The sequence below is a fragment of the Hemibagrus wyckioides genome, linkage group LG05 (assembly GCF_019097595.1).
Source record: "Hemibagrus wyckioides isolate EC202008001 linkage group LG05, SWU_Hwy_1.0, whole genome shotgun sequence".
Taxonomy (NCBI): domain Eukaryota; kingdom Metazoa; phylum Chordata; class Actinopteri; order Siluriformes; family Bagridae; genus Hemibagrus; species Hemibagrus wyckioides.
The window spans coordinates 24,726,268-24,753,796 of record NC_080714.1 but is presented as its reverse complement, the minus strand read 5'-3'; the positions used below and the strand labels follow the sequence as shown (position 1 = coordinate 24,753,796).

The 27,529-nt window shown below is 41.8% G+C and overlaps 1 protein-coding gene across 1 annotated transcript in view; it reads right to left on the bottom strand.

Annotated features, from left to right (window-relative positions):
- Positions 1-25,456, bottom strand: part of plxna3 (plexin A3) — a 200,635-nt gene extending 175,179 nt beyond the window's left edge. The window contains exons 1-3 of the mRNA XM_058389372.1: positions 25,204-25,456; positions 12,123-13,409; positions 2,904-3,086 (exon numbers count right to left, since the gene is read on the bottom strand). Coding sequence (XP_058245355.1) covers positions 2,904-3,086; positions 12,123-13,310 — 1,371 coding nt within the window. The 5' untranslated portion in view covers positions 13,311-13,409; positions 25,204-25,456. The remainder of the gene's footprint in view (positions 1-2,903; positions 3,087-12,122; positions 13,410-25,203) is intronic.
- Positions 25,457-27,529: the final 2,073 nt, after the last annotated feature.

The window sequence follows — 27,529 nt, the reverse complement described above, 5'->3', positions numbered from 1 at the left end:
TGGAATACATCCCCGGAACGACGTCCGAGAGCTCTGGAGGCCGTGTGAACGTCTGACTGCGAGTGCTGTAATACACCGCCTCACTCAATAAATAACAGCGAAACAGAACAGGGCCCCGTCTCCAAGGGGTGACCTTTGACCGAATGTGAGGACGCTTAAATTTCCCACTTGGATACTTGGAACGTACGTCCCCTTTCCTCAAACGCTGAGGTGGGAAGAAAGAGAAAAACCTGTCTTCGCTGCGTTTGCTCCGAACAACTTGCATATTAATATTAATATATATATATAAAATTCAAGTCATTTTCAGTGACATTCAAATTTAATTTTAGAATGGAATTAAAGCTGGTACAGCTGCTTTATTCCTTTATTCTCTCCATCTCTCTCGCCTTAACACCTCCGTCAAAGCCTTGAGGTCGCTAACTATCCGAGGATTTCTCACAAAAATGACTTTTAAACAGTGCTGGAAAAATGGCTGTGAGAAAAAGAGGAGCCAAGCGATCTTTATCCGCTTTCTTTGCGACTGTAGATTTCTTTAAAACTCTGATTAACCTTTTATATGGTTTTTTTACACATAGTAATTATCTCTACTGTAACTGTGCTAGCAATAACAACACCCCTTGTGATACCAGTGCGGCAGAAAGCGCTAACTTCTCACAGGAATAATACAAAAATACAGCACAAACCAACAAATTAGCCCCAGAAGTTAAGCTAAGCTAAAATCATCACAAACGTTTCGATATAAATATATTTGATGTATTTTTTGGGGAATCTCCTTTTAAGTCTTTCTTTTACCTCAGAGATTTGCTAAAAGATATCTCTACTTTCTACTCAAACACTTTATTACTCAGGAATTGTATGTTTGTAGCTTTTCAGTGAATTTTTTAGCATTTAGCTTTGGGAAAATCACTCTAAATTGCTCACAAATATAAACCTGCTGCGGTGTGCATTCTATTTATCAACTATCTCTTAGCATTCAGCTAGTTTGTACTGTATTGTTATTATGCTAGCTCATATGTGAAAAGCTTAAAGCTAAAGCTGCTAGTTAGCCTGGTTGAAAGATGCACTAATTTACTTTGTGTGTAACGTGCGAAACCGAGTTTATATATATTTTTTTGTACTTCAGCTTCAGTGAAGGACGTGAAGACAAGTTTTACCACCTAATTAATTCCGAGGAGTGATTGTACTTTTAATTAAGGGAAGAATTTGGCCGAGTCGGCTTCTCTAAACGATCCGCCGCGCCGCTTGCGGATTTATCAGCTTTAATCTTCTGTCAGAATTTTTGTTTTGCACAGCTGACCTAACACGGGGTATGTTGAAGCAAGAAGTTCTGAGTAATGTCTCGTTCTTGTAGACGCACTCGGGGGTTTTTTTCACGCGTGTCAGAGGTTATCGTATTCTACACAGCCTGAAACTTTCATTACAGTCACAAAATCCCCCAGCGTGTCCCGTCTTTTATTCCTCCCCCATTTGCCTTTCTCTACTCCTTCACTACCTGTCTCTCTTTCCTCCCCACCCTCTCTCTCTCTACACCTCCTCTCTCTCTCTCTCTACACCTACTCTCTCTCTCTCTACACCTCCTCTCTCTCTCTCTCTCTCTCTCACCCCTCTCTGTCTCCACTCTCTCTACCCCCTCTCTATATCTATCTGCCACTCTCTCTACCCCCTCTCTATATCTACCTGCCACTCTCTCTACCCCCTCTCTCTCTCTCTACACCCTCTTCTCTATCCATCTCTCTTTCTCTAGCTCCCCCTCTCTCTGTCCCTCTCTGCCACTCTTTCTCTCTCTCTTTCTCCAGCTCCCCCTCTATCTATCTATCTATCTATCTATCTATCTATCTATCTATCTATCTATCTATCCCCCTCTCTCTGTCTTGCTCTATCTGCCACTCTGTCTCTCTATCTGCACATCTCTCTCTGCCCCCCCCCATATTTTTCTATCTGCCACTCTCTATCTCTCTCCCTTTCTCTAGCTCCCCCTCTCTCTATCTGCCTGTCTTTCTCTCTTTCCACCACCCCTCTATCTATCTCTCTCTCTCTCTGTCTTGCTCTATCTGCCAGTCTGTCTCTCTATCTGCATGTCTCTCTCTGGTCTCCCCCCCCTCTTTTTTTCTAATCTGCCACTCTCTCTCTATCTCTCTCTCTTTCACTAGCTCCCCCTTCTCTGTCTCTCTCTATCTGCCACTCTCTCTCCCTATCTCTTTCTCTAGCTCCCCCTCTCTCTATCTGCCTCTGTCTTTCTCTCTTTCCACCCCCCTCTCTATCTACCTATCTGCCACTCTCTTGCTTTCTCTCTCTAGCCCTCCCCATCTCTCTCTATCTGCCTCTATCTGCCTCTCTCTCTCTCTCTCAGCTCGTTGACATGCCTGAATGCCAACAGTTTGAGATGGTGCAGAGGGGAAAATAAAGAAAGCCCTGTAGTTTGCGACTTGTGTGCGATATTTTCATAAACTCAGCAGTGACCGTATTATTCTTTAAACATCCCCAGCTGTTCCCTGCTCACAGATATGGTGACTCATAAAGGTGGTCTTTTATTATTGCTCCCGGTATATGTGCGTGTGTGTGTGTGTGTGTGTGCGCATCTTGGAATGAAGGGTGAATGCTTTCTGCGGGTTGCAGTATATCCCATTGCAGGGGGAACACATGTGCAGCGGTATAATAGGATTAAATGCAATTCGACCCCTCTAAAGCTTGGTTGGCACATTCTCACTCGCTCTCTGCCTCCACTGACTTTCACTCACACACTGCACCTGTGGTTGTGCCTTTCACACACACACACACACACACACACACACACACTCAGATTTCTATGAGGATCAGTTTCCCGGGGAAAAAAACCAACCTTATTAAGAGCTTCTATAAGGAATCTGATCAATCAGCAGACACTTCGATCTGAAACGTCTTACCTTTTTCAGATGACCCGTACGTGTCCCCACGAACACCACCGTATGATCTCCGTAGGTGTACGCGGCCACCGAGGCCATGCCGTCCGTCCGCTCGTCGTACAGTGGCATCCCCTCGATGACCCTCAGCCCTCCGAGAGGCTGGTTCAGGACCAGGCCGCAAAAATCGTCACCGATCGGCTTCGGCTGGAGAGGAGAAACGAGACGGTTCGGTAAAACAGGACACGGGCAGGAACTATTGAATTCTCAAATCCGATTGGTCGGAAAGCGTCGATTCATTTTCTATAACAGCAGATCTTAATTCAGGGTTATATTAAACACATGGGAGCTGTTGTTAAGGCTCTGGGTCGTTGAACAGGTGATCAGGGTTCAAGCCCCAGCACTGCCAAGCTGCCACCGTTGGGCCCTTGAGCAAGGCCCCCCAACCCAGTTGCGCTGCATCATGGCTGACCCTGCCCTCTGACCCCAACACCCAAGGATGGGATATTCAATATATACGTGACAAAATAAAGACATCTTAACAACACATTATCATTTCCATAGCAACAACTTACACAAGGACTTGTGTTATGCTGGACACTCTAATTAAACGATGAGAAAAAAAATATTAGTTCAAGGTGAAGGTTTCTATTTAAGGAGTTGTTTATGTACATTTTTTTTAAATTTAATTATCTTCAAGAGGGAATAAGTGTTTATAGCTTCAAGATAACTCATGGACAACTTTAACCAGAACGGTGAAGAGATTAAAAGAACAAGGTATCGTTCTTTAATAAATAAAAATTGCCATGTCGTAAAAGGAGAAGCATTGATTATTTTCCTAAAACAGCAAACCCCTGTGATGGTGTTAATCCCTTTTTTTAGAAACACATCCCTCAGCCTGGTGTATTTAGTTTATTAATCATTTATTTACTTATTTATTTATTTTTATCTATCTATTTATTTATTTATTTGTTAAAAAAAGGACATGGGTAAACAATTAGGCATTTAACTGTAATTCTTCAGAGTAAAAGTAATTATTACAATTACAAGATGAAGCAGATGACTAGCCCCGGGTAGAAAATAATAATTAATCTGACCTCGGATTGCTCTCATGCCAAGCTGAACCCTTATGTTCTGTTCCGAAAAGGATAAATCATTTGTATGAAAAGGAAGGAAATACTGAAAAGGGGGGAAAAAAGAAATGTTTTCCCATGTGGACCTTCATGTGCTCAGAGTCATTCATTACAGGGGAAAAAGAGAGGAAGAAAAAATGATGTTTATATGACTGAGATACGAGTTACAGGTAATTGTGTTCAGAGAGTGACAATGTGATTTTACTGGCTGTCACTTCTGCTCATGTCTTATTAACACACACACACACACACACACACACACACACACACTTCACATGGTCACAGGGACACTCACACACATACTCTCTCTCATGCGCATACTCTCACTCTCTCTCTCTCACATGTATACTCATTCACACACACGCACACTCACTCTCCATCTCTCACACGTGCACTAACTCCATCTCTCACACAGGCACATTCACGCTCCATCTCACACACTCTCACATGTACACTCACACTCTCTCTCTCTCTCTCTCTCCCACATGTTCACACTCACACTCTCTCTCTCTCTCATACGCGTAAGCTCACTCTCACGTGTGCACACTCACTCAGTCTCTCTCTCCCTCTCACAAATGCACACTCGCACTCTCTAGCTCTCATAGGGGCATACTCACTCTCTATCTCCCTCTCACACATGCATACTCACTCACACACAGTCTCTTTCTATCTCACACATACTCACACTCTCTCTATCTCTCTCCCTCTCACACGCACACTCACTCTCACACACTCGCTCTCTCCCTCAATCTCCCTCTCACACACACACACACTCACTCACTCACTCTCTCTCTCTCTCTCTCTCTCTCTCTCATGGGCATACTCAATCTCACGCTCACTCACTCACACACCATAAAAAAATAAGCAACATGCATAGCAAGCTCTGCCTTTTTCCACAAATAATATTTATGGCTCCAATAATGGAGACGAAACCACGATATACAGAGTAGAATAAATGTTCCACTTATATTACTTTAAAACTATAAAATAGGAATAATTGCTTGAGGAGGTTAACACATTACGTTCAGCTCTCATGAGATGCTGCGCTTCATGTTGAGATGTAAATAATGCTAAAACAAAAGACGATTTCATAAGGCCAGGTTTAAAATCTGAACTACTCTCAGTGATGCTAGTCACCCCACATTAGCTAACACCTCTCAGTGATGCTAGTCACCCCACATTAGCTAACTCCTCTCAGTGATGCTAGTCACCCCACATTAGCTAACTCCTCTCAGTGATGCTAGTCACCCCACATTAGCTAACACCTCTCAGTGATGCTAGTCACCCCACATTAGCTGAAGGCTACATGGGAGATCAATGTAAACTTTTTGTGTAATCCAAATTGTGAGAAGAAGTAAAATCAAAGCAGAGACTAGAAACTAAAAATAAGTCCAGATTCCTCATTTTGGGACGTTAACTATGCAGCGAGTCACATTTCTGCTACGCTAATATCTTGATCCAGGTTACGCCTCTGGAAACACAGCATGAGGGTTAAACAATACAGAAACGGGGTGAGAGAATAGAAACCCCGTCAGTATGAGGCACGGAAGCGAGCTCTATGGGATTATACCCATCACTGACACACACACACACACACACACACACACCCAAAAGAAGACATGACATCATCCAGCTTTGTGTTTCACTGCGTGAGTGACATCGCTCTGGATGTGGGCCTTTTCTGATGGAAGAAAAAAAAAGCTTTGGTTCTTCTAAAAAATGCCCTCTGTAATGGGCTCCGTCTGCATCACGGAGGAACAACACGGGCAGTTCGGGAAGACTTATTTGAAAATCAATTGCGTTAGCGAACATCTGCAGGATGGGCTAATGATGATGTCATCGAGCGCTGACCTGCTCCTGAGCTGCTCTGGTGAACTATCGACTCCCTGTATACGTTTAAACCTCCCTCAGCTCTCTCCATCTCTTTCTGTTCTATCCACCAAGGTCTCACACACACACACACACGTCTTACGATCCTTGTCAGGACCTTCCACTCACTATTGCAGCTATGTATTTAATGCCATACCTAAACACACCTACACATAACCCTCAGGGACCAAAAGAAAACCTTTCGACTTGAAATTTGCTTTAAAATAAAAGCAACTCTCCTTATGGGGACCAGCCAAATGTCCCCATAAGGTCATAACAGTCATTCCATCTGTTAAGGTCATAACAGATATTCCCATCTTTGTGGGGACATTTGGCAGGTCCCAACTACAAAAACGTGTTTAGGTATAAAACTAGCAGCTTGTGTGATTTTAGTGAAGGCCAACAAGACAAATGTCCCCGCAATGTCAAAACACTCCACTCTTTCTCATCATACTGGGGACACTGGGCTGGACCCCACAAGGAAAACTGCTTCTTCTCAGAAACTGGACCTTTACTTTTGGCATGTTTTAATATTTCACTAAGGTCCAACAAGACAAATATCTTCACACATTAGATATTCCTACCCAACTAGATGGTCCCCACAAAAGAGAGACTAAAAACTATTTTTATTTCCTTTAAAAGCCTTTTAAAAGAGCTAAAATGATTGTGTGTGCATGCGATTTCATGTGAGCAGGAGTGTGTATCCGTCCATCGTAGTGAGGACCAACAAGACAGACTTCCACACACTCGATTAAATCATTATATATTCATAGCCTTGTGGGGACCATTCAAATCTGCAGCTTTTATTTTGAAACCTCCAAAAAGATCCAAAGCTTTTGTATGTGTGTGTATGTTTTTACATTTTAGTGGGGACCAACATGACAAAGGTCCCTCAGTAGGTCAAAAATGGCAGACGGTCCCATCCTTCTGAGGACAATGGATTGGTCCTCACAAAGACAAAAAAATTGAATGCTTTTAAAATAAGGGAACATGAACGTGTGTGTGTGTGTGTGTGTTTATCTCTATGTGGGGTGCAACATGAAAAATGTCCTCACAAGGTCAAAACAATATTCATATCCTTATGGGGTACCGACTAATATAGAGGAACATGCACACTCACACACACACACACACACACACACACACACACACACACACAGCTAAGCACTGAGGTCAGCCTGCCCTCCTGATGACATCACCTCTTCTAATACACTAATAACCTGCCAGCGTTTTATCCCCAGGTGTTTTATTTAAAGCCCCGCTCCCTCGATTCGGTTCGATAATTCACACACTAGGATTTCGATTATCTATTACACTCATCCTTGAAGGTGACACAGCACTTTTTTTTTTTTTTTACCCTACAGTAGCGTCTTGTTTCTTGTTCGTTCCCATTTCATGCTAAAATGAAGGTTTTGTGGTTAGGACTGGTGTAACTGGAGCTGATCCTGGATCAGTAAAAATGGAAACAAACTTTGGCCTCTCTTGCTGCCTTCCTTCGTTCGTTCCTTCCTTCTTTGTTCCAGTGGCCATCTTGGGGATCGTAGGGTGTGTCAGAGGGCTGATTGTGTGTATGTGTGTGTTTTCCTAGGGAGGGGCATGCTTACAGGAGAGCCTTGTATTTTTCCCGAATGCTTATGAAGAATAAATGCAGTAAACGAGGCGAGGCCAGGCGACTGGCACGCACAGCCTCATTATGAGGTGCAGGGTCGCTGCCGTGCATCCGAACGGCCTAATAATACCCTAATAATATGTGCATCAGTCATGGGGAACCCTGGAGCTACCTCATAAAAACAAGCACAGCCACTCCTCCGTAGAGGAAGCAGGTCATCGTGCTCTCTCTCTCTCTCTCTCTCGTCCATCTGTTCGGCTCGGCCTTGGAGGTGTTGTGCCATTGTTCTCCGCACAGTATACGGAGCTACACAAATCATTGTCTCCATCACAATAACGAGCTCTTTGCGGAAAATTTCCCATGACCCGGTTCCAGATTTTTGGCTCTGTAATGAGCGTAATACGACACTGATGGGAAGGAGAAACGCTCGGGGTGGGAGAGGTGAAAAAAACTATCATGACAGCATGTGTGCAGAAATACTCAGGTTCAATCTTACACTGAGCGGAAGACTTTCGATTCTACTTCCAGTCTAAATGAAGTCGTTTTTTACATTTGTTTTGCAGTATAGAGTGTGTGAGTGAGTAAGAGAGAGGGAGAGAAAGAGAGAGAGTAGAGTGAGAGTAAGAGAGAGAGAGTAGAGTGAGTGAGTCAGGAGAGAGAGTGTGAGAGAGTGTGAGAGAGAGAGAGAGAGAGAGAGAGAGAGAGAGAAGGTGTGAGTGAGTGTAAGAGAGAGAGTGAGTGGGTGAGTGAGTAGAAAGTAGAGGTAGGTAGAGAGAGAGAGAGAGAGAAGGTGTGAGTGATTATAAGAGAGAGGGAGTGAGTGAGTGAGTGAGTGAGTGAGTAGAGAGAGAGTAGAGTAAGAGAGAGAGTGAGTGGGTGAGTGAGTGAGGAGAGAGTAGAGAGAGAGAGAGAATGTAGTTAGTGAGTGAGGAGAGGGAGTGTGAGAGAAGGAATGAGTGAGTGAGAGAGAGTGAGTGCATGAGTAAGGTGTTGTGCTACTGTTCAGAAGTTTGTGGGTTCGAATCCCGAGGTCCATCAAGCTGGGCCCCTGAGCAAGGCCCTTAACCATCAATTGCTCAGTTGTATAAAGTGAGACAAAATGTAAGTCGTTCTGGATAAGGACGTCAGGACAGCGTTCCCGGGACCCAGAGCAGGAAAAAGACTTTGTTTACTGGACATGAACGAATCACTGTGTAGCAATTAGCAATAACGCACGTGTACCACGTCAAAAATACAGCCATTTGTGGGGATTAAACACAAGTATGCAAATAGGTTCCTGAAGAATACCTCACGTATTACAGCAAAACCTGCGCTTATAAATAATACACTGCAGTAAAATCAGGCCAAATCCTCGTCATCTGCAGCAAATGGATTAAATATTAATGTCTTCCATAACAAACTATTACAAATAATTTATAGTGCAGAGCCTCTGACTGAGGAACTGAGGTACAGTGATTTATGGTGTACTCACATATTTATATAGATTCTACATAATGGTTCAGAAGCTTCGAAAACAAAACAAAACAAAAACATGGAGACAAAGTCAGCGGTGATCCCAGGAATCGCTAGAGGCACCTGTTACCAGCAGAGAGAATAGATTTAGCCTTGGCTTAATATGATATGATGAGTTCATTTCAATTATAAATAAATAAATAAATAAATAAATAAATAAATAAATAAATAAATAAATAAAGACTAAAATTATAATGAAGGATAATTTAATATTTAAGGGCAATAGTTTGAGGAATAAAATGTAATTATGGACATCTGGAATAAAATATTTAACATCTATTTGAAAGAAAGAGCTCTCTCTTTCAGAGAGAGAGAGAGAAAGAAAGAAAGAAAGAAAGAAAGAAAGAAAGAAAGAAAGAAAGAAAGAAAGAAAGGGGAGTGGGAGAGAGGGAGCAAGAGAAGAAAGATCAGAAAAGAAAGGACAGGAAAGGAAGGAAGGAAGGAAGGAAGGAAGGGGAGTGGGAGAGATGGAGCAAGGGAAGGAAGGAAGGAAGGGGGAAAGAAAGAGAGAAAGAGAGAAAGGGGAGTGGGAGAGATGGAGCAATGGAAGGAAGGAAGGAAAGAAAGAAAGAAAGAAAGAAAGAAAGAAAGAAAGAAAGAAAGAAAGAAAGAAAGAAAGAAAGAAAGAAAGAAAGAAAGAAAGAAAGAAAGAAAGAAAGAAAGAAAGAAAGAAAGGGGAGTGGGAGAGAGGGAGCAAGAGAAGAAAGATCAGAAAAGAAAGGACAGGAAAGGAAGGAAGGAAGGAAGGAAGGAAGGAAGGGGGAAAGAAAGAAAGAAAGAAAGAAAGGGGAGTGGGAGAGATGGAGCAAGGGAAGGAAGGAAGGAAGGAAGGAAGGAAGAAAGAAAGAAAGAAAGAAAGAAAGAAAGAAAAGGGAGAGAGGGAAAGAAAGAAAGAAAGAAAGAAAGAAAGAAAGAAAGAAAGAAAGAAAGAAAGAAAGAAAGAAAAGGAAGAGAGGGAGGAAAGGGAGAGAGGGAGGAAGGAATGAAAAGAAGGAAGGAAGGAAGGAAGGAAGAGAGAAAGGAAGAGAGAAAGGAAAGGAAAGGAAAGGAAAGGAAAGGAAAGGAAAGGAAAGGGGAAAAAATGTGAAAGAAAAGCTGGCATGGCAGAAAGGAAAGACTAAAACTACACAGAATTCCCAAAGAAAATGTAATAATACTTGGAGTTGTAGAAAAGAATCAAAAGCGTCGTCATTAACGATAAATTCAGGAAAAAAGTACAATAGAGACGAGAATACTCAGGTTCACTTCAGCAAAGCATATTGTGACACATTTTCATAGCGTAGCATGTTAATACGGTCTGCTAATGCCACCTAGCCATAAATACTGCCAGTCTGGAAAACAGATTAGAAGCGAGGTTTATGTGAGCAGCTGTTTGCAATATCGCTCAATGAAGTAATATTAGATTTCTCGGAGAAGTGGAGTTTTAACCGAAGCCAAAATTGCGAGGTCACATCGTGTCGTGTCTTTATATTTACTGAAAAGCGTCATGCTGAATAGGATTTGTAGACAGTTAGATGTGGAAGGAATCCAGAGGCAAGCCTCAAGGCAAATAAATAATATAAAGTCATAACCACAGCTGTTACTCATCTTTTTTCTCTCTCTCTCTCACTCTCTCTCTCTCTCTGGTAATTATATGAGAGAGGAAAAAATATTTACCCTTTTCGTATCAGCGACGCTCTTTAGACGCTCTTTAGAGCTCCTCAGGTGTGTTTATGTGACGGAGACACCCTCCACTCGAAACGTTTCAAATGTCACGCCGCGCTTGACGTTAAGCTAGCGCTAGACGCCGTTTATCTTTTCATCAGAGATTGATTACATCAGATTAAGACGGGTAATGGTGTTAACAGCCCAAACACACCCCCACACCTGATCTCAGATCATAATAAGGTCACAGACTATCAGATCCACAAACTGACCTTTCCCAAAAACATCCAAAGAAACAGTCGAAGCAAATTATGGATGGAGTATTGATTAAAACAGAGCAGCGATACTGTAGCCAGACACAATTTACCATTAAAGGGGAGATTATAAATAGAATCGAGGCAATCTACACCGACGCACCAAACCCCTAGCCAGGGTTGTTAGATCTGCATGAAAAAGCAGTAATAAAAAGCAGAAAATGGTCTCGTATTGTTACACATCTCAGAGAAGATAAATATATATCTATATAAATATGTGAAGGAGTGGGTGGGAAAATAACCAGCACCTAGGGCTGGATGATATGACCAATTAAATATATATCGCAATATTTAAATGCAATATCTACAATCCACGATACTTATCAGAATAAACATGTTTACTAAACAACCATGTATTCTTTATAAAAATGAAAGTTTACCATTTTAAAGGCTGTGAAAGGTACCGAATTTCTTTCACAATAACTGCAACCATTTTCAAAAAGTGTACACTGATGGAATTCATCTGAATTATAATACTTGTACAAAACAAAAAACACACATCTACAGTTTCAGAAACTGTACTTCTCATTGGAGCATGAAGGCCACATCTCTTGTACCTTGAGGATGTCTTATAACTGGGAAGGTGCTTATTGTGTACCTATGATTAGCTTATATAGATATACATGTACATCCTTAAGGAGAGTGTGGCACCACTGGCTTTAACAGGAATTTCACTAGGGAACCATCTTCACGGACACAAATCATAACTGACCATTATAAAAGAACATTTTAAAAAGGAGTCTGGATTAAATGAATCCTGTTACGGTTAAACTATGCTATTAGAGATCATGCCCCCCCCCCCCCCAAAAAAAAAGTTGGAGACCATAATGGGGACAAATACTACGGTATTTGTCAATTGTAATGCATGCTGTCAATAATACCCATCTTGTGACATTAGTGCTATATGGTTTTATATGACCATATAAATACAAAAAAAAAAACAAAAAAAAATGCTGGGGATTCAGATTTTTCCATTTCCAACAAGGATTACTCAAACAGGCAAATAAAATCAATGTTGCCTCTGTTTTAAGTAAAATCTTCCTGAATAGTTAATAACAAGGTTTTTATTTTGTGCTACCTGATGAAATAAAATCATTTTTACATCATACTTAACATGTCTGCACTTGTCAAAGCACATAATGGAAGGAGAAAAAGCACTCACCGTGTGGATGCAGGGAAGCTCCTTATTGAGCAGCCAAGGTAGAAACAGCTTTCCCTCTCCACGGTAGCAAGACTTGATCCTCTCACGCATGGCCAGGTTGATCTGATGCAGGGTGAAGAGACACAGCACGGTCTCGCGAGGTGGATTTGCCCGATTCTTCTGGCCTTGGGAGAACACCACAAAGAGCACATCCTCATCCTCCGATAGCCCCAGAGCCTGAGCGAGCGCCTTGCCCGGTCGGTGCTTGTAGGCGGCCTGGACCAGGCGGTATTCCACACCGTCCTTGGTGCAGCCGAGCGGGAACTCGACGTAGGAGTAGAACTCTGTGTCGTTGGAGCACATGCGGACAATCTTGGAGGTGAAGAACTTCTCACCGGTGGCATCCATTTGCGTGAGCTGTGTGTCTAGCTGCAGGGTGAGAAAGTAGATGTAGGTCCGACTGGCAAAGCCGTACACATAGTAGATGTCAAAGGCAGGATAGAGAGACAGCGTGTCTGATGGAATCTTGATTTGCGACGAAACAAACTCATCCTGGTACACCAAGCTGAACATGCTTGTACTCTCCTCGTCCTCCACGAGTTTGCGGCTGGACAACGTCGGAAAGTACTCAGACTTTCCGTCGATGGCGGCGCCGATGAACAAGCGTCCGTCTCCCTTCTTTCTCTTCTTTCTTGGATCGTCGTCGTCGCCGCCAACTACTACGCCGGCCATGCCGTCCGCCTCCCGAGCTCCTGAAAGGTAGTGCTCCTTGCGCAAGTGAGGCTCACCGAGCTTGAACAAGTCACCTAGCCGCAAGAACTGGCACACTCCTTGCCAGATGGTGCCACAGGCTACCAGCCGGTTGCTAGCATAGTCTATCAGCAGGAGCTTGTTGATGTTATCTGAAGGTTCCAGCTTGTGGGCGCATTGCCGGACGTTGGGCGGTGGGTAGCACTTGGAGTTGTCCTCTATCGGACCAGTCTGGTGTGAGCGGAGCTCGGTCAGGTTGTCGGAGAGCTTGTAGATGCGATTGACGGCTCCCACATACACTTCACCTGTCTTGCGGTGGACGGTCAAGTGCGTCAAGCTGGTGTCCTTCACCCGGAAGGTGTTTATTTCCGGAGGTTGCTCTGTGGGGGTCATCGGGAACGGTGCAACTGTCCCGACGACAAATGCAGCGAAATATGTAAGCAGCCACGACAGCATCATGGTTTCAAAGCTTTCTTTTAAAGAGGAGGGATGAGACGGAGCTCCTTCCCTCAAACTTTTCACAGATTTTCTTCTTGTAGCGGTTTCAGTAGTTCATGTCTAAAGCAGGAGACAAAAAAGAGAGGCGGCTGGGTTAGTTTCAAAATGGATTATGAGGGAAAAAGCACTGGCTTATCTTTAAAAGTTTAATTACATTAAGCTAAGGCAGGGAACATTTTATAACCCTGTGTTCAGATTTTCCAGCAATTTTGCAGGAGTCCCACTCAATCTGCTTTGCCTGCAGCTCATTTTGGAGGCAATAATGTCTTGGGCTAGACCGCTGGGTTTAGGGTAAGGGGTCTTGGAGTGGGCGGGAGTATTGATCGACTGGCTTTTGCCGATGCCAAGCCGAGTCACTCCCATTCCTCTAACTCAACAGATCACTAATAAACCTTTACAGGCATCACTACCACTAATTCACAGCACATTTGTTAATTAGACTGCAATATTTGACCGGTCATGAGGAGAAAACTATGACAAAGGGCCAGGGCAAACGAACAGAAAGGAACGGAGAGTTCAAACCAGGCTCGCTGGACGTTTGCTTGGTATGTTATGTTAACAGCCCGGTATCTTTAACAGAAGTGTTCTGTAGATCAAATGCCTTGCCTTTCAAGCTCAATCACCACTCCTGCAAGTGCACCGTGGCAAGAATGAAAGTGCTCCTTCCAGCTCTGCTTTTCCACACCTCGCCCTTTCACTCACTCGCTCTTTGTTTCTCACACTCTGTCCCTCACTCACTCCCTCTTTGTCTGTCTCTCTCATCTTTTTTCCTTCCGTCTCTCACCATCTTTGTCTCTGTTGTTTTCTCGCTCTCTCAGTTGGAAGGGTTAGGGAGGGTCAAGCTAAGCTCACACAGGAAGAATGAGCCTTTACTCAGACCTCAGATTCAGTGGTTTGAGGTTTCAGAAGGACTTTCCGGCAGCTGGCAGCGCCCCCTGAGCCAGCCTTCAATTTTGGGCCGGCGAGACTCGAGCCCAAGCCATTGCCAAGCCATTCGGTTTTAGTTTTAACTTTCCTTCAGCGAGGTGATGTAAATCAAAGACGGCATGCTGGCAGCACGACTGAATTCCAGCCCTGCAAGATCCTATCAGAGGCTGCATTTGCCACGGCTGAGCCTAAATTTGTTTTATCCACCCCGGCTTTATAAATAGTCGGAAAGAAAAGAATGCCTGGATTATTCAACTGATCCTATATGCCAATGTGAAAGGGAAGTATGAAAATTGCCCGGGTGCTAATCAGGATAATGTGCCACTGGCCTTTAGAGCACTAATGAACTCTAATTAATCCAAAAACAACACTCGTATGAGCTCACATTCCCGTAATTTAGACTAGCAAATAGTCCAGGAGAAATGATTCAGCACCAGAGCATGGTGCAACCACTTTTGGTTTTTCGGAGCTGGAGTTAATTGCCCATTGTAATCCAGTGATGGATTGTAACACGTTTCCCGAGGAGCGCAAGACGCTATTGAGCTGCAATCAAGGTGATTTGATTAGCACAGTGGTGGCACAGGCTGGTGCCAGGGGGAGAACGCCAATCGCCAAAATGTTGCTGCCTCTTTCCCAAGCAGACGGCTGTGGCGATGAGCACAATTTAACGTCTCGAACGCAGATTTGTAAAGGTAGGTATTTGCCTTTCACATCCTAATAAGACTATTAGCACCATTCTGTTTTGTGCATCTAGTTTACATGAAGTTAAAAAAGTCACTCGCCGGGTGGTACACTTCTTTAATTAAGTCTAAAAAGGTACTAAAAAAAGCGCTAATTACTCAAATATTAAATCATTACACATTTCTGAAACCTTAATATATTCTAGAATAGACTATTTGTAAGACTTCATCACAAGTATTTGTCTGAGGTTTCCTTGACAAACACCCCCTCATGGTTTTTTCAATCCAAAACAAGACAGGATGTGATACCCTGAAGATCTTACTTGCATAGTAATAACCAAAACATCTTAGCAGCACCTGGTTATCTGGGCTGATTTACACCCGATGTATCCTCTCTTCCGACATCGCTGTACACCACTTATGAAATACCATCTCAATAAGATCAATCAATTGGAGAAAAGAAATGACAGCGGACACTAAAGCCTAGCCCGCAAGTACTGCGCTACATTAAAAGCCATCGCATATCATCTCACATTGCAAAGCTAGAGTTGCTTCTACAACTTGTACCACAGCAATGAAAAATATCATCATGTGTAATACCGAGGCAGGAAATATTATTATGGTTAACAAAAGGCTTGAAACCTGCCATATAAATTCATAAAAAAAACAACCAGAAAGAAGTGGGCGAGAAAAGAAAAAAAAAACCTCAAGAGTGAGAGAGAGAAAGATCATCTAATCAAGGACTCCAAAACACTAGTCTCTTCACACCACTTTTGTAATGAGGGTCAACAGCACTTGATTAGAAAGAAGGAGGAGGTGGGGGAAAGAAAGAAATTGCTCTTCTTACGGGATTAGGAAGCAAGTCTCGCTTTCACACACTTGTGCACACACCTATTACAGCACTGAAGCCAAACACCACTTCTAGAGAATTAAGAAAAAATTACATCTAGATGTAAATATATGGAACCTTCCCATGTTTACAGCTTGGCTATTATCATTATTAGGGATACGTCCAATTCGGTTAGAGCAACAGTGTTTCCAACAGTGATGGGCCTCTAATCTCACATGCGGTGGCAGATGGAGACCCTGTCTTCCCAAAGTCCAAATCTGAACGTGGCCAATTGTCTTCTCGTGAGGACAACATGAGGATAACAGGAGGATAACAAGCCCAACTCTATCCTCCAGGTGGCGGATCCTTCGGGTGGCGCATGCCACAGCTGGTATTTGGACCCTGAATCAGCGTAGCATGTAGAGGACTCCTTGGCATGTGTTCAAGCGTATCTCTTTATGACCTTAATGGGAAACCCAGCGCTGTTTATTCTCGGTGCGTTGATTCCACCGACTCGATCACCCTTGAAGGTAAAACCTGGAGGTTCTCCTTTAAATGTCCCTTCCATTAACTAGAGTATGAAACTGGCTATGTTTAGATGCAAAGATCGGTATGAATTCATTCTGATTGCAGATCCCTAACAAACTGTTCATATGTATCCCTAACTGGACATTCTGTAGAATATCTCCATTTATATGGACGGTACATAGACATAAACTAATCCCAAATTACACTCGAGGGGGGAAGCGAGGTTTAGTGTCAACATTACCATAACAATGAAAGCCCTGTGAGTCCGGGCAGCTATTTTAATCACGCCGCTTGTGTTGTTAACGAGTTTTAAATTATTTCCATCTCGGCAAAACGTCATCCAAGTGTTTTTTTAAACGGACAGCATGAAAAAGAGTTTGCGCCTGCAGAATCTTCTAGCCACACCAACGGTTAAATAAAAGCCGTCGTTCGGGAACAGCACGAGAGGTACAGGTTTTATCACCGATTTAATGTGCGTGTTCGGCATCTTTGCTGAAATCCTGGCGAATATTAAACGCTGAACTTTACTGAGGTCGATTCCCTTCCTGCATCTGCATCAAAATGTTGTCCGATGCCAATCCAACCTCACAATTATTTTAAATAGATTTAAATGAGATTCAGAACAGTGTGTTTTCTTACTGGAATGCTTTAAAGGAGAACACCGTGACCCAAACACTAAGCACAGGATCTGATACTAATAGGAATAATGCACAAAGATTTATTCTTCGATTCAACAGATTCATAATATAATCAGATGATACCCAGGTCCATTCTGGTTATTAACTGGCTATTACACTTCATAGTAGGCAACGATGAGTGCGATCTCTACAATGAAAACATGAAAGGTGTGTTTATACACCTGTAGATGCCTCGCTGAAATCTGCACAGCTGCGCCTGGTGTTTTTGTGCAGTCCCCTGCACAGTCTCCGTATCATGAAGTCTAAAATTGATTCCACGGCTGACAGACGTACAGTTTCCATAAAGCTCTCGTTCGGTATCTGTAGACAGAGATGACGGGGTTGAAAACTACATCTCGGGCTGTTTGCACGGCTCAGGATTGATAGCGACTGGCACGGCAGCGAACATTCTACACATAATCATAATAATTCCCTCATGGCTATTCCTTTCTATGCAAACACTATCACACATACCAAAAAAAAAAAAAAAACAGAAGTTAAGATCAGATCCTGCTCATCTGATACCGACAATAGTTCCCGCCAATTGTTATAAGCTGTATTTTTTGGCAACATGATACTGTTACTATGTTTGGTGAGATGTTCGTTTTCCAGTACGCTCCATGGCTCGGTTTGGAAGGAGTCAAAGCAGGTCACGGCCTTCATATTGACACGAATTAAAGTCAAGTCTGAAATCCACATGTGTAGCACAGATCTGGTGACAGAAGAAACAATAGTCTTGGGCATGGCGAAGTATAAGGGTCACAAGAGGCCAGGGAGGGAAATCACTACTCGGATAGCTTCCTCTTTTCTGTTATCCTAGTGTTAGGTGTCATCCTGCAGGAGGCCAGGGTCAGACCTTCTATTTCACTCTCTGTCATTCCTCAAACGAGCAACAGGAACCGTTGCGAAACGAAGAGAGCAGCAGCGCCAGCCTGTTTCACGATCGGAACGTGGAAACTCACTCGTTCGATTTACTTCCACCCGATTCGATTGGAGGCTCGTTTAACCTTTTAAAACAGTGTAGTGTTCATTTCATTCATTTGTCTCGATAACCGCTTTATGGATGCAGAGTTTATTCCAGGAACACTGACACGAGATATGCGTACACATTTACTTGTAGGAGCAATCACCAATCAGTCTAGCAGCAGGTTTTCATTTAGTATGCCAACCTCCAAAGAAACATTTCCTCAGTATTAGAGAGCAAAAATTACCTACACTGAACCTACAGCAGCTCTTATTGGCACTTTATTAAAATTTAATCATGATATTTTTTACTTGGCAGGAAGCGTGACCAAAGATAGTCCTTAATGCTACCTGGCAATCAGACATCATCAGCAGATTCTGTCTCAGGCATAATAAACATTATGAACTGAATCAGTGTTTAAAACCACGCAATGTTCCCAATTACGCGTTTCTATACCGAGATTGGATTTTCGTCAGCGAATGATTAGTGACTAATCATGTGTTATTAATGACGAATAACCAAAAACACCACTTCTGACAATGGCAAAACCATTTTCCGCTTTCACAGTACATTCGATCAGCTGAAGCCTTTGCCATGATCCAGTGAGAAGGTTATGTCTTTACCCTGTCCTTATCACTTCCATCAGCATGTGCTGAGCTCAGTCGAATAACCTTTTCCTGCCATATATTGGGGAAGCAAAAGAAAAATCCACCTGTCTGTGCTAAAGAAAAACAAAAGATCTCATTAAAGATATCGGCGAGGACTGATCTATCATTCGGTATGGAAACGGGAAGGCAGGGTGAGAGGCGCAGAGAGAGAGAGAGAGAGAGAGAGAGAGAGAGAGAGAGAAAACCAGTCAGCGACAGGGTGACTAAGAGACGAGAGACAGGGCGAGTGAGCAGAGACAGTAGCTATTGTTCAGTGATCACCACCTCCAGTGCCTCCACATTTCATCTCCACTCGGAGCTCGCTGTCAGGACGATGAAGCCATGTTTGATCCCACCACAGAAAACTGACAAAAGCAACAGACAGGACTGTAGACTACCATTGCGACTTCCAGTCTTATAGAGAATAACGTCTGAGACATCACAGACGACGCCGAGCTCAATGACCTCGACACGAACGCCGCCCCGAATCGGTGAAGTCACACCACCATTATATAATCTCGCTGTGACCCGGTCAGCGTGCTGTGAATCATCTGTCTCCATGTAGACACCACCGGTGACATGATTCATCTACCATCAACTAATGATTTAATCACTCCTGCCTCATCAGTCAAGCTTCTGCCAAGTGGGATTTTTTTTTTTAAGGCATAATGACCACATTTTCAGGAAGTTCACAAAACCTATGAATAGTCCCAAACTACTGCATGTACTTAAAAAATGATAATTAAAGATGGCAGTGAATTCAGCCATTAAAGCAGAACCACAAAATGGCGATACTAAACCGTGAATAAATGTTCGTCTCCATAAAAGGCAAAAAGTTGTGCAGCAGATTTGTGGTCCTTGCATCACTTCATATACCGTATGAAGTAGCTTTCTATTTTCGTTGAAGAGATCATATTGTTGCCATGTAATTTACTGGACATCGAGGGGCGCGCTGTGCCGAGTTCACTCGAGTGCCATCCACTTAAGCTTCTGTGTGGTCCAAAGCAAGTGGATTCTCATAATATAGCCAAATGTAGTAAAGCCTTACAACGCTGTGGGTTACATTCAGTGGTGCGCAGTTTAACCTTTATATATACGAAATCTAAAAAGATGAAAGCTTCAGCTCGGGAAGAAGATTACAACCTGCACATTTTATGGTAGAGACACTATCAGTAATTTCTATCTGAAACTTGAGATAGAACACAAATAAATGGAGCAAAAAATGAATGGGTCTACTTTAATGTAACTTTAAAATGAATTAATGCAACACAATTGGATCGAAAGGACCTCTGAGGTATAACATAAACTTGAATCTGGGAATGGACAAACATATCAGGTCAAATTTACTTCTTTCACTTCACCAGAAATATACAGACTCCAAAGAAATACTGCCTTACAATAAACGTGTATAAAGGTTCTGATATTAAAAACTCCTGCAGGATTTACAACATTAATGTTCTTGGTAAACACAAAGCGTAGAGCAGATGATTTACATTTAGTAACGCCTACAAAACTCCATAAAAGGCAAAGCTGATGAGCTAAAAACTAAACGGTGAACGCAGCATACTCTAGAATTTTCCACTAATGCAGCTCAGCCATTGCAGCTTACATAGAGCACAATTATGTGTGTTTTAATCGAATGTCTAGTGTTTTTCAGTGACTTTAATCATGGATTTGTATTGGATGGCTTTTATTTAAGTCATTAATATGAAATGTTTTACAAGATTATCGTCAAATTAATTTGCGCAAGCGAAATAAATAAGCGAATTAATCTTGATGGACTAATATATAAACAACCGATTAACTAACAGGCAGCTAACTATTCACTAATGATATTTGAAGCCAGTGAGTTGAATTCACATTAGCAAGCCTTCTTTTCACATGACATGAACCTTTATGTGAATGAACTATATTTTCCTAAACACCACGTCACCATTTTTAACGCTCCTGAAATATAAGTTACGAATAAATTTATTTGCAGCTTGAATAATGATGCCTTCTGTGTGACAAAAACAGCATAGCTATGATTGTATTTAGAATTGACAAACTTCCCTGATTATTAATAACACAATTTATAGCAGTATTGTATTTTTATAGCCAGTGTTGGGCTATTAGTAACGCTAACACCAAAGACACGTCAACATAATGCTGGTGTTAGCTGCTAGCTCTGTTAGAGGCATCTTATTGGCATTGATTTCAGGAAATGATCGCGTTCTTCAACTTAAACATGTGCTACAGTAGTTTTCCTGTACAATAAATGTTATATTAGTCCATTAAATAGTTTTCGCCACATTCTTTCGGAAAAAGACAATCATATTTGGCCCTAGTTACATTTTATCTTGGCAAAATCGATGCTAACAATACTGTTTTTTTCCATTATTAACATTCTAACTCATTCACTATTATTATTTTAATAGTATTTTCATTCACAAAAGTCACGTATTTGATTGAGTTTGAAATCTCACTGTAATAATTTACATGAAGTGAGAGAAAGCAGTGAAAAATAGCGAGTCAATCAATGACAGCTATAACACAAGCTACACCAGCTGAGGAAAAACAAACACAAGAAACCGCTTAGCCTGAACTTTGATTTGTTTCTCAACATCAGTGAATCACCCATTTTATATTTTTTAACCATTACACGTTCGCTTTCTATTCAGGGTACACCCATTTTCACGCAGTATTTAGCGCGTTATGTGCCGTTTACAATGACAAAAGGATTTTCCATTCGGTATTAGCCTCTATTTAGCTTCTCCCTGCAATGTTGTCAGATTGCTTTCCTCCCACTTGCTATGTTTTACTCCCACCAGACTGGGAAAAATGACCTTGGGCTGTAGAAATAATTTGGTTCAGATATAATTTAGTTACAGTTTGGGTTGCTTTATTAAATCAGGTGTTTTTAAAGCATGACCGAAATGGAAACAGTCAATCAAGCAGATCTCACTAGCACTTGTAGCATCGGTTGTATACATTGTTCTCCATTAGGTTCAGGAAATAATACCATTCTTGAACTTGGATATATGCGAAAGTAGTTTTATTTCATAATGACTGTAATATTCTGGTTTTAGTCACATTGCCTTGTTTCCTGTTGCATACAAATTATTGCTACATCCATTTTTGCTAACTAGATCGTTTTAGCGAAGTGAAATTTTCAATCTACATCATTCCACACTGTGTTGCCAGATCTGTCGTTTTTCCACTGAAGGATGGACTTCTTTTGAACGGCTACCTCAGGTTTTTATTGTTTTGTTTATGACTTTTGACATTGATCATGATTAGATTGTTAAAACATGCTAAAATTAGAGGCGGAAGATATATCAAAAATATTATTATCAGGCTACTCGAAGACGTTTCTAGAATACAATATATGTACATCAGAGCAGAATTTAAATATATACTGCATTAAAAAAAAAAATCACGATAGTCGTGTTTGGTATAAAAAAAAAATTCTGAAAATGTAAAATACAGAAAATGGAGGAAATTATTACACATTACAAAGGTTAAGAATTTTAAAGAATCAGCATAATTCATTTTAAAATTCCAATATAATTAACATAAAAAAAGTGTTCTAAAAATTGCAGTCATAATATATCATGATATGGATCTCACATCTAGGTATTTGATATAATATCCTGTCCTTAATAAAAAAAAAACCTGCAATCATTAATCTACTAATCCTATATTGATCCTGATACAAACATCCAACACGCCCCTAAATATCCCAGCATGCACCAGTACAGAGCCATAGTACATTCTGTATCAGTGAATTAAAAACATCAACCTTTTTTAAACCATATCTAATAATCATCAAAGGGTCGTTTCCATTTTATTTTAAATAAACTGACGCAAATATCAAATACTGTCGTACATTTTTCCACTAATTGTCGAGATACTCCATCGATTCATTTAATAGCCTTGAAAATGTTTACACAGGGGAAAAGAAAATATATATCTAATTTAGTTTTCAACATAGTGTGTAATCAAACAATCTGGCAACCCTGGCAACAGCTATGAATGTGTGGCGAAGATGAAACTACCCAAAACGTACCCAGGTTTGTTATCCTCACAAAATGACCCTACACAATTAACTTTATATAAGGTTTTTGTCTTGATTATGTCGTTCTCTTCTAGCCGTCAGATCGACGGCTTCGCTTTTGCTCCCGAGCTGTAGTGTAATAACATCCTGTCACGGTGACAAATCATTTAAAAAAATCTCCAAAACTGGCAGGATGAGGATAATAATATGCGATCTTGTAACGAAAATCGTGCTCATAAATACTTCTACATATACACGCCGCTAACAAAACGGTCTCCTTTGGTTCCTGTAGAGCTCACAGACACGTCTAGGGCAAAATAATCACACACAACCTCTTCCCCCTTCATCTAACTAATGCGCCCGCTGTATAGCGTTGACAAAGGAAGACTCGAATCACCAAGGATCTCATGGCAGATCTCATCCAGCCTGGATATCACAGGAGTAGTGTTGCACAAAGCATCAATACTTTCACAATACTACAGTGAGTCGTATTATGCCTGTAGACATGCTAATTCGACTCGAATTGGCACGGCCACACAAGGAATTCACGCGCGCCCTTTGTCAAGCAAATAGCCTATTTAGCAGAAGTGCTCGTGAACTGTCTGTAGGCCACATTTAAATGAGTTTTACGGCACAATACACCACGGCAGCGTCGAGTTCTTGAATCTGATTGGTCAGGTGTTGTTATTTAACAAATTAAACAGTTGGACTTGTTTTGTTTTTGTTTTTATGTAAGGGGGTCTCCAGCCTGATCATAAAAAAGGCGGTTTACACCTGGGTTAGCGTAAGTGATAACAGGAACCAAGCTAGCTTCACAGATATTTCACAACGTTAACAGATAAACCATGATGTGTCTTTCACTTATAAATGAAAAATAATAGTCGAATATCTGCAAGCTGCTCTGGTATCAGAGGAAGAAATCACTTCAGTGTGCTGTTGTGATTAAACAGTATGTATGACTAGCTGTATGACTTGGCCACAACCTTGTCGTTGATTATTTTACTATAGCAGCATGCTCCAGAGTGTTTATCTCACCGCTGATTACTGATGATGACACGCCTTCCTATAGGCATTGTTGTTAATTAAATCAATCTTGCATCGAATTGATAGTATAGCATCATTTCCATTGCAAATACAGATCTTAGAGCGAAAGCTGTACGGACCAATACGGCATGAAGGAAGCGAACACCGAACCTTAACCAAATCTTGCACGGATTCTGTACGTCACGGATTTGCATCTGATGAGAATTGACCTCGTCATGCGATTATATATATATATATATATATACATAGTGTTGAAGATGAATAAATGACACTCTTGTTACAAGCGTATACACGAGACAATGGCTTATAGTCAGTTTCAAAACAAGCTGTGGATTCTCAATGCATCTCACGCAGCATGAATCCGTGGCACGCTGACACTTAAAGAAAATGCTCATGTTTTAGATTTAGGAGTCCTGAATGCCAACAAATATCCCTATAGTGTGTGCGAGTGTCTGTGTGTGTGCCTCTGCAAGAGGGTGTGAGATCAAGATCCATTTTTAAACATCCCTCTATGATGAACGTATGGAGAGACGAAACCGGCGTTCAATACATTTTAAGAAAAATCTCGAAATATCTGCCACATTTACACAGTCATGTTTGTTTGTCACAGACTGAAAGAACAAGCCAAAGAGACCAGGCTCAAACATTGATCACTCCAGAGCTGAGCAGAGCAATACATGAGCTATCCTTGGGATTGTTTTTCCTCCCTTGAAAATATATTTACACATATATATATATATATAAAAGCACATAATAATAAAGCAGCAAACAATGTCGTCACGTGACCCCAGGGTCGTACAGATGTGATCTGAGAGGCTGGTGTGAGGAAACGCTGTATAACAGGCTGGGAGCAGTGAACGCAGCACGGCAGCCCTTTAGCGTGGTTAATTGGTTATACGAGCGTCGCCGCTTCAGATGCTGCGTCTAATTAAATTAAGGGGAAACGCACGAAATTGTGGGTTTTTTTTAAAAAACAAAAAACACGGAGGTGGTTGTAAACAATGCTGAAGTTTGCATGGTAGAAAGGGGGGGGGGTAAAATAATGATGAAGGAATCACGAATGAAATATTAACGTGTGTGTGAAAGAGAGAGAGAGAGAGAGAGAGAGAAAATGAGGCGCGATTGTGTCGAAGATGTGCCAAGCCCTAGAGCATGTGTGAATCATTTTGGTTACGATTTTTCTTTCTTTACAACAACCCTGATTTTATCGCCTCCTTTGTTCGGCTTGCTGTTTTAAAACACGTTTCATCTCCGGAGCCCGTCCGAGCCGCGCGCGCGCGCGCGCGCCCGCTCTCTCACACACTCACACACGCACGCGCTGGCTGGCTCGCTCCGTTTAATAAGCATCCGTGCAAAAAAAAGCATAGATCGCTTCTGCGTTTATTGCACTACGAAAAGCGTGCATTCTCCATATTAAAAAGAAAGAAAGAAGGAAGGGAAAAAAAATAAGCATGCGCGAGTGAAGCAGAGCGAAGCGGCATCAGTGTGTAAGCCCAGCGTTTCCAGCCTCGCGCTCACCTACCTGTGTTCAAAGTGCAACAGTTAGATCCACAGCTCTTCTTTAAAAACAACGCAGTCCTCGATTTGCAGTCCTTTTATTTATCTTCTGATGTATCTGTCTCTTTTTCCTTTTGTGTGCGTGTGTGTAAAAAGAAAAAAACCACCAGGACGCAGAGGCGAATAAAAAAAAAAGAAGCCCAGGGTGCTCACCGCCCCGACTGCGTCGCAAATCTCATAACCCCGAGAAAACCGTCCTGCTTTCTTCAGAAGCGCGGGGTCGGCGACTACTGGCCCTTTAAATGGAGCGTACCACCTATTGAGCAGGGGTGCGCTATTGTTCCCGTGCACTAAGTGTCGCCGATATAAGCATTTCCATCACCGCTCACGACATTCTCTAATAAGTACTACCCTAACTGATCACGAGTTGACTGAAATGATCAGTTAATTTACACAAATTTACGTTTTAATAAACGGTCTCGTTGCATAAAACACCCTCAAGCAGGGGATGGTTTAAGCCCGCCCTTTAGCTAGTATTTTTCTACCAACCCAGATGTTGGATGAAGAACGCTATATGTGTGTGTGTGTGTGTGTGTGTGTGCAATAACAACAACAACAACTAAGGTCATGCTCCTTACATACAAAACAGAAGGTACAAATAAGGCTCAGGTTTGTCACCTGAGGACGTTTTAACACTCACGTGGCACAATATGAAAGGCTTTTCTTCCATTCATATACATCACAGTACAGCACGAGACTCATCAGGTTGGGGTCAGAGCACAGGGTCAGCTATGATACTGCACCCCTGAAGCAAAAGGGAATAAGGAATTTGCACCATGCCAGGTTTGGGGCATGAACCCCTGCCCTTGTGTTCAGCTACCCCAAGCCTTGACCACTGTGCCACAGTAAACAAATTTGTCTGGGGGGAGCATGAAAACAACACTGTCAGAAATGATGCTGTCGAGCTTCCAATATTTGGAGAATTCGCGATAGATCAGCACAGCAGGAGTCACACGGCTTGGTCGAACCACCTTTCTTGATCACGTCGCATCACCCTTGCTAGCTAAGACATGCGTATAAGTTCATTTTATACAACCACGCATGAGCTATTTAGTGTATTTGAAGCTAAATGAGGCCAGTTTCTGAAATGTCCACCACCAACAACAACAACGAAAAAAGAAAACAGTAGGCTACTGAGCCCTGAGAGTGCTTTACAGCTTATTTATGATATGAGGATAGACTAGAGTGCATAAGATGCACCCTTATGCTGTTTTCCAGTAATGAACTTTGATGTAATCTACCAGCAAATAGCAAAGCAATCTATTTATTCAAATGGTGCAGCCCAGTAAATGGCTGTTTAGGGAAAATGACACTCTGCAGTAAACAAATGTAAATTCGGCTGACATAAAGAGGCAGAGAATCATGATAAAGGATCTGCGCCCACAGCGGGTTTAATCAAAAGTGCTAATAGCGATCAGAATGGGCCTCTCTAATACACAGCTTCCAGCCAGTTGTGTTTGGAGGATTGCCGGAAGATTTACTTCCACGTGCTGGGCTGATTCAGCTGAAAGATCTTTAATTCGCGCCAATGTTTATGTCTGTAGTGTATTTTCCAGTAGACACTTTCACAGAGCAGATGTACAGAAAGATCTGAGATCCGTAGGTGACAGGGGCAAGGATGAAACCTTGAGAAGAAGCAGATTCAAAAGGGAACCCCTCCTCCTCTGGGTGACACCAGATAGCGGGATAATAAACCATTACTCTTCTAGTAGAAAGTCAAACAGTACTAAATGTGATGAAAGGATGTTCAGGGTGAGTGGTTTGTATATAAGAGTCCTGAGCACAGTCTTTATGATTACAGCAGCAGCTCTAAAGTGGAAAAATGTACACGTCTGTAACTAGCGATGATGACACAGAGGTCTGGACCTTGGATGGCTCACAGCAACCGCAAGTATTTTACTTGTAGCTGTGTCGTTATTAGAGTTTACTTGCACAGCTTCATCTTAATTGCTGTAAGTAACGGGAAAAGGTTCATTGTTCATGTAAAATGGTGATAATAGAAAAACTCCATTGTTCTCTGATTTGTGAAATCTGTTCAAAGAACACGTGAAAAATTATGCTGGGAAGGTAGGAAAAAAAGGAAATGCTGAGGAAATTCCTCAGTAAATGCTGAGGAAGACACAGAAATATGTTTTATTAAGTAGATACAATTAATTATATACTCTTATTTGCCCTTTTAATATTAGGGGGGGAAATAACAGTGATTTTTATGTTTTAATTTATAATAATAATAATAATAATAATAATAAAGAAACTGACTTAAAAAAAATTCAATAAATAAAAATAAAAAA